The sequence below is a fragment of the Grammomys surdaster genome, unplaced genomic scaffold, assembly GCF_004785775.1.
Source record: "Grammomys surdaster isolate TR1022 unplaced genomic scaffold, NIH_TR_1.0 229, whole genome shotgun sequence".
In the NCBI taxonomy this organism is placed as follows: domain Eukaryota; kingdom Metazoa; phylum Chordata; class Mammalia; order Rodentia; family Muridae; genus Grammomys; species Grammomys surdaster.
In genome coordinates, this window is record NW_021604674.1 from 3240745 (window position 1) to 3248232 (window position 7488).

Here is a 7488-nt window from a genome sequence, read left to right on the forward strand (position 1 = left end):
CAAAGACAAAGACAAAGACAAAGACAAAGACAAAGACAAAGACAAAGTCAAAGACAAAGACAAAGACAAAGACAAAGACAAAGGGAAGACCCTGCCTTGAGTTTGCTCTGAATCTCAAGTCATCCGTATTTTTCCAAAATTCTCTAAACATCTTTGCAATAGATGCCTTTTGGATGAAGCTAGTTTGAGTTTCTTTCTGTTTCTTATGTATCTAAAAGTACTCAGGTTTCAAGAGGCAAATCCACCAGTGACTGTTGCTGTGTTTGAGGAGTGGGCATGGGTCTTCCCTTTTACCTGGGAAATATTAGGTTGGAAGGTGCTGTGCAAAGTCCTTGTCTCCACATGCTCAGGGACCAGCCCCTGAGTCCTGAGAATATGGAGGGCAAGACGTTCTTCGGGGGCTCCAAGGTGCTGGTGCAGGATTTTGTTGGCCTCTGGAATACAAAATGGCGTTGGAATAGGAGGAACAACTGGGAACAATGCAGCCAGATGGCTCCCAGCAACTTGCAGCATGTCATCCCAAACTTTGTAAAAATGGGCAGGCATCATCACTATGTACAAGTCAGTATGGACTGGTGAAGGACCAGATACCAATAGCTCTTGACTGTGGGTTCCTCCATCCTGAGGCTCACACCCACCTTGTAGTCTGCCAATAGCAGAGACCAGAATATACTAGAATTGGATGAGTGTAGGCTGCATTTACTTTTGTAGCACAGGCTCACAACCATCTTCTTTCCTAGGCTCCCTTTCGACTAGTCAGATATGGTCATGTGGCCAAGTTCAACTAGAAGATAACACAGAGGGAATGACATGTGTATCACCTCTGGAACGGCCCTCTGCATAGGATCTGAGCCTTTCTCTTCTGGAGGAAGATAAAAGCCTAGATGAGTTCACTGAAGAATAGCAGGGCTGTAAAGGAGGGCAGCATCCCGCTTCATGATGCACTCGCTTAGAGGGACCATCACCCTAAGGTTCTAAAGCAGAAGAAGCTCCTGAGATGTGAAAGTTCTCTCACAGCAGCAAATACCACTGTAGCATTTAAAAACATGGAGTCTTCCTCCCCCCTCCTCCCAGTTCTCAGACATCTCTCCCATGAAAAAGTGCATTCTTTTCCCTTTTAACCTTGAGACAGAGTAAAACCAGAGCAAAGGAGAAAAGAGGCTGTGTGGGTTTTTTTGAGAGTAAGCATGGAAGGTCAAGAAGCTCCTGCCTGGTTCCCTTGGGAACCTGAGGGAAGTCGCTCTTTCTGTGACAAGCCTGTGGACCCAGAGTCCAGAAAGGTCTGTGTAGGTACCCTGGCCATCGGCTCCAGTGACAGGAGGCAACAAGTTCCAGTTACATGCTTAACTTACTGTGGCCAAAGCTCACCAGGGCTCTCAGATGACTGTAGCCCTGTGAGAGGTTGTAGGGAGAAGTGTTCAGCTGAGCCCTTCCAGAATTCCTGACCTCTCAAAATTGTTTGCAAAACAAAACAGCTGGTCCTGGTTGCTAAATTTGGAAGCAACTGAACAGTCACCGTGACAAACACAGATTTTGGGGGTTATCTGATAGCTTTGGGATCACTTTTCACCACCAGACCTTGATGCCTTCATACTTTTCCTATTTATTTTCTTTTGCTTTTGCAAGTTTATACATGAACCGTAGCATCAACAGCCTGTTAAGCATCTAGTCACCCCTGAGATGGATGATATCATCTTCAAAACATGTTTCTTACAATGTCACGAATCAAGTTGATGATCAGGAGCCTCCGCCATTCCCACATGTCTCTACTCAGATTCTCCATGCACCTTTGAAGGCCAGACCCACCACCACTCTCTTTGGGAGCTCCACCCCTTCTCCTTCCCAGAGCCCATAGGAGCATCATGTAGTTCACATACTATGATGCATATTCCTTCCACTGTGTCAGCGCTAACTGGGTATGTGTAGGATGCATGTGTCATGAGTGAAGGGGCAGGAACTCAGGCTTGAGCTCGAGCCGAAGGGAAGCAAAGCAGGTTGTCTGCACTGCCTTCATCATGCCTGTGGCTTCTCAGGCAAGGGCTCAGATATGACTCTGACACTCTCTCTCTCTCTCTCTCTCTCTCTCTCTCTCTCTCTCTTATTCCAATGGTTTGTTTATTTGTTTGTTTGTTTGTTTATCTTTGGAGACAGGATTTCTGTGTGTAGTCCTGGCTGTCCTGGATCTCACTCTATAGACCAGGTCTGCGTTAAACTCAGAGGACTGCTTATTTCTGTCTCCTGAGTGCTGGGACTAAGCATGTGCACCTCCACAGCCAATTATGAGGGAGTCTCTTTGGGACAGATGTTCTTTCACTGCCATTGGAATATATTTGAGCTAATTTTGCAATATACGAAAACATGGCTAATAATTAGAACTTCATAGTTAAAGCTCAAATGACTATGAACTGAAAAGAACAGATAAAACATAAGACAGATAAAAAAAAAATATGTCCACTGTGATACCCAATGGACAAAATTCTCTCCCCTACTGAGGTTTTTGCTTTGGTTAAGGACAGACATACAGTCTCACAAGAAATCATCAATGTGCTCCCTTGGTTCATGTTCCTCCCCCAAATGCAGCCCAGACATGAGTTGTTATATTGTGCAAACAACCCGCAGCTCTGTGCTCACCAAACTCATCCAGATGGTAGTCTTGTCCTCCATATCGGATTCTGCTTCCGTCTTCAGAAAGGACTGGTGGTGGGAAGCCTTTGAATCTGGCTACGTTTTGAAGCAACTGTGTTGGTCTCAGCTGATCTCGCCAGGTGTTGACTCCAGAACTGTGGACGACACCACAGGTGCACAGAGTTCCACACAAACGCACATGTGTCGGAGCACACCCATCTAACTGGGGAGGGACATGTCTACCCACTTTGCCTCCCAGAGAGGTGTAAAACACACATATTGCTTTGGCTTCAGGCAAAGCATGTCTAGCTTTTTGTGTCCAGTTCCCTCCTCAACTAAAATGAGGGATCTGGGATTATCACAATCATAGAAGCAAATTCAAATACCAGAAGTGGCATGCTGTCTCACTGAACTCTTTGAGAGCCTCTGGTTAGCATCAGGGGATGCTAGGCATCATAGAATCCTTGTGGGGAGGGAGGGATAATTGAATAGTTATGAATCAATCCCTACTCCTAAAGGCTAGAGAATCCCTGCCATAACACCTGCTAACCCCAGGAGCTCAAGAACAGGAGAGGGGACTGTTTGTCTGTGCGCTAACACTTGTGTCACACACAGGGCACTCCACTGCTCCAGACACCAGCCTTTCAACAGACTATGGTATAAACAAGGCAGTGTGTGTGCCCTACTTTATTCTCAAGATAATTCTGTCAAAAATGACACTGGATGGACACTGAGGGAGGCAGAGCCCCACAGCCTCCCCAGGTCTGAGCAGATCACTTCCATTCCTGGGAAAGGAACTTACACACAGTACTGCTCAGGGATGCCGCAGTGAGACCCGAACCGGGAAAGGAAGCGGTTCTCCAGGTCGATGGTTGTCTCTCCCACCTTCTCATCTCGGGTGAAGGTATCATAGTCATAGACAGAGATCTTCAGGTCTTTCTCTTGAGGCAAGTAGCAGCTCAGCTCATACATTCTAAGTAAAGAAATGCACGTACAGTGTGATTGGGGCCTTCTGGGCTGCTCCATATGCCATGACTCAAAAAAAGAATTGCCAAACGTTGGCAATGTTGGGGAATGACAACTGATTAAGGACAGCTGTGTGGGTAGGGGGAGACGTTATGAACAGTAGACACTTATGAACATAAGACGACGAGGGAATACACCATTGCTCAGGAGAAAAGCACGGATGAATACCTGTGTTCAAATCCCAGCTATGTCACTTATTTAGCCCTTCTGTTTTCTTCTCTGTGAAATGATCATAACAAAGCCTATCACAGGCTGGAGAGATGGCTCAGCAGTTAAGAGCATTGGCTGCTCTTCCAGTTCAATTCCCAGCAACCACGTGTTGACTCAACCACCTGTAATGGGATCTGATGCCCTCTTCTAGTGTGCATGAGGCAGACTATGGTTTGTGTGTGTGTGTGTGTAACAAATAAATAAATCTTAAAAAAAACATATCTATTTTATTCTAACAGCCAATGAAGAAATGTTGAGAAACCATTCAGTAAGAGTGTGTTGATTAAAACTTATTACTATAACAATAATATATAATGATATTGCGAGTTTTAGTATTATCACCTGGGATATGTTTTTCCTCACTCCAGGAAGATAAGGCACCTTATTTACCACTATTTTTCTGTACCCCACTTCATTTCTCACTCTGCTCATCAGAGACCCCTGCCCCAGGAAACAAGTTGACTCATCCCTCTGGAAGGATTCAGCAGCATGCACAAACTTGTATAGAGTGCCAGAGAACGGGCCTGCCAGACCTCTGGTGCTGCCGTAGGCTTCATTCAGTTCTCAAAATTTGTCTATGGAAGCTACATTAAAATGTAAATTCTTCAGAGATACAAAGAAACAATCCAGCAGCCATTCTGTTGGTGGGTGAACTGTGTGGTCTGGGGGACACTGAGGTGCATGTGTCTGCGGCAGATGGGCAGAGCTTAGCTTTGGTATTTGCATTGTTCCCATATATCCCTCTCATTCCGGGTGCTCAGTTTATTTTGCTGACAGAAAAACGGAATGGTCTCCTCCCCTAGCCTTCCTCCTTTTCTTGTTCCATTCTGGTATGAGGACAGGCTTTTGTCCAATGAGCCAGGGATGAGTGTCTAATGGCACTTTGAACAAAGTCTTCCGGATGTCTCTTGTACCAGTCTCAGAGACCTCCCTAGATGTAGCAGCTACCCTGAGGCTTGAGACATGGAAAGGGGTACTTGGGTCACAGTTACACAGAAAGCATCACAGCCGATGTGGGCGTCAGGTGTGCACAGTTTACAGACAGATATGCAGTTCCAGCATCCCTACACACATATACATTTTTTTAATTAAAAAAGAAAATAACTGGGTATTGTGGCACATGTTTTTAGTGTCAGCACTTGGGAGGCAGAGGCAGGTGGATCTCTGTGAGCCGAAGACCAGTCTGGTCTATATTGTGAGTGCCAGCAGAGCCAGGCTATGTAAAAAGACCTTGTCTCGAGACACAATAAGAACAACAAAAAGAAAACTATCTGGGAATGGCGGTACAACTCCTATAAACGCTACACTCTAGGAGCAGAAGAGGGTTGCCACAAATTTGATGCCAGCCTGGTCTATGTAAGTTTTAGAAGGGCCAGGAACATTCTGTGAGGTCAGGTCACAAGGAAAAACAAAACAAATAAACAAACAAACCGACTCCTAGTATCTTGGGTGCTTTGGTTTGATGAAGAAATATGTTTTTCTCCCCTGAGGCATCAATTATTATTTTTAAAAATCTTTAAGAGTTTATTATTATTGTGTGGATGATGTATAGAATATGAATATGGGTACCACAACCCATTGATGGAGGTCAGAGGACAATATTCTGGAGATGAATGTGTGCTAGAGAAGCCAAGATGAACAATGGCTGAGAATGCAGGAAATTTGGCTTCTTCCTCAAGCCCTGTCTCAGGGTCTCTCTGCTGAGAAGCAAGCCACTTCCCAAGACTGAGGTCCCGGCCTGGAGCCTCTCTGATGGACTGGCGGAAGTCTGAGATCCCCCTAGACAGCCACTGGCCTCGCTGAGCCTGACAGCATCACTTCCTCCCAGCGTGGCTCTGAGCAAGACTTTTCCTGCTACTTAATTAAGCTTGTGCTTGGCACCTCTGAAACAAGCCATTCAGACAGGGCCGCCTTTCTCCCTTCAAAGCTGGCTCTGCCTGCTTCCCGGTTTCGCTCACACGGAGCCCTCCTTCCTGCCCTGCGTGCCTTTTCCTGTCTAGACCTTGGGGCTGGATCAGCGGAAGAAAGGGAAAATGATCACATTGCTGTGCCAGAGGATTACTTCCCCTCCCTGGGCCCGGCACTGGGCCTAGGGCTGTGCAGCATGGAGGGTGTTCATGTTTAGGTGTCTGAGTATATGCATGTGTGTGCATGTATGCAAACATGCTAGAGGCCAACTGGGTGGTCCTTTGTACATGCCTGTTTCTGCCTATAGGGATGACTTGTTTGAACCTAAAACTGAATGATCAAGGTGTGTGAGTGTGTGTATAAGCATGCATGAGAGAGACAGACACACAGAGAGGCAGAGAAAGACAGAGAGGAATAAACATAAGGCATAAAATAATGAGTATGTCAGGGGCACGCAAACTGGAGCAGCGCTCTCCCACTTAGCAAAATTTTGAGAGAATTACACCATTTCCCCTTTTGTGCTTACGTGTATGTGTGTGCACAAATACATATGTGCATGTGTATTTATGTGCGCATTGGTTCATGTAGAGGCCAGAATGTCTTTCTTTGTCATTTAAAAAGTTAAGAACAAATATATTTAATTCTTGACTTTGCAATGGGACAGAGGACAGGCGTGTGCAACAGTTTGTGGGTTAAGGTCAGAGGACAATTTGGGGGGAGTCAGTTCTTGCCCCCCCCCCCACCCTTTTGAGACAGGATCTCTCCTCTTTCTGTTCTGTACTGCATATTCCAGGCTAGCTGGCCAGAAAGTTTCTAGAAGATTCTTCTGACTTTGCCTCACATCTGGCTGTAGGAGTGCTGGGATTATAGGTGTACACCGCTACATCTGGAATTTGGATTGTCTGGATTGTGTGGCCACATCTTGTACCCACTGAGCTATATCCTCTGCCCTCTACCTTATCTTACAGATAGTTGAAGATCAAACTCAGGTCCTCCTGTTTGCCAACCCTTTGCATACAGAATCCTCCCCCCCCCCCCCCCGCCGCCCCTCCTCAAGTGTTTTTCCACAAAGAATATTTTACTAAAATAAAGTACAGCCATGGGCTTGGGAAAGCGTCATGTCATGGATGTATACCTCCTCTGTCTCAATTGCTTGTCTTACAGCTTGCTGACAGAGATGTGAGGCCCTGTGTCCTTCCTAGCGATGTGGGGGCTGTGGAGTCTGGCTAGTGAGTCTAACACAGAAGAAAATCAGACAGAACACTCAACAGAGCAGACTGCGGTGCTGAAGCCACACAGACACTTGTGTCGTATGGCTTGGGACCATGGCCACAGCCTGTGATCAGAAGGGCATTAGGTACACACTTTCTTGGGATTTTAGCTTCTGTTCCCATCAGAGTTCTGTGAGATTTCTGAGATGTCTTCTACAAAATGGCTCAGCAGAGAGAGGACCTGCTCACTTTGAATGCCCAGCAAATATTGTTATTGAATATGGAAGGTGATCACAGCTGACTGATGCTGGCTTTACTGAGTGATCATGTTAGTAACTAGAAACAGCTCTGATAAGATTTATATAACATGACTCACGCATGGGTAAAGGCTGCTTCGGTCAAGCCTGACGACCTGACATTGATCCCTGGGACCCACACGGTAGAAGGAGAGAACCAAGTTATCTCTGACTGCCACATGCACACAGGTGTTCACTGCCACAAGCACACA

At 46.0% G+C, this 7488-nt stretch overlaps 1 protein-coding gene across 2 annotated transcripts in view; it reads right to left on the bottom strand.

The window, feature by feature from the left end:
- Myof (myoferlin) overlaps positions 1-7488 on the bottom strand; it is a 146438-nt gene that overhangs the window by 14340 nt on the left and 124610 nt on the right. For both annotated transcript variants that reach the window (XM_028773469.1, XM_028773470.1), the window contains exons 44-46: positions 3428-3598; positions 2632-2780; positions 295-434 (exon numbers count right to left, since the gene is read on the bottom strand). In XM_028773469.1, coding sequence (XP_028629302.1) covers positions 295-434; positions 2632-2780; positions 3428-3598 — 460 coding nt within the window. The remainder of the gene's footprint in view (positions 1-294; positions 435-2631; positions 2781-3427; positions 3599-7488) is intronic.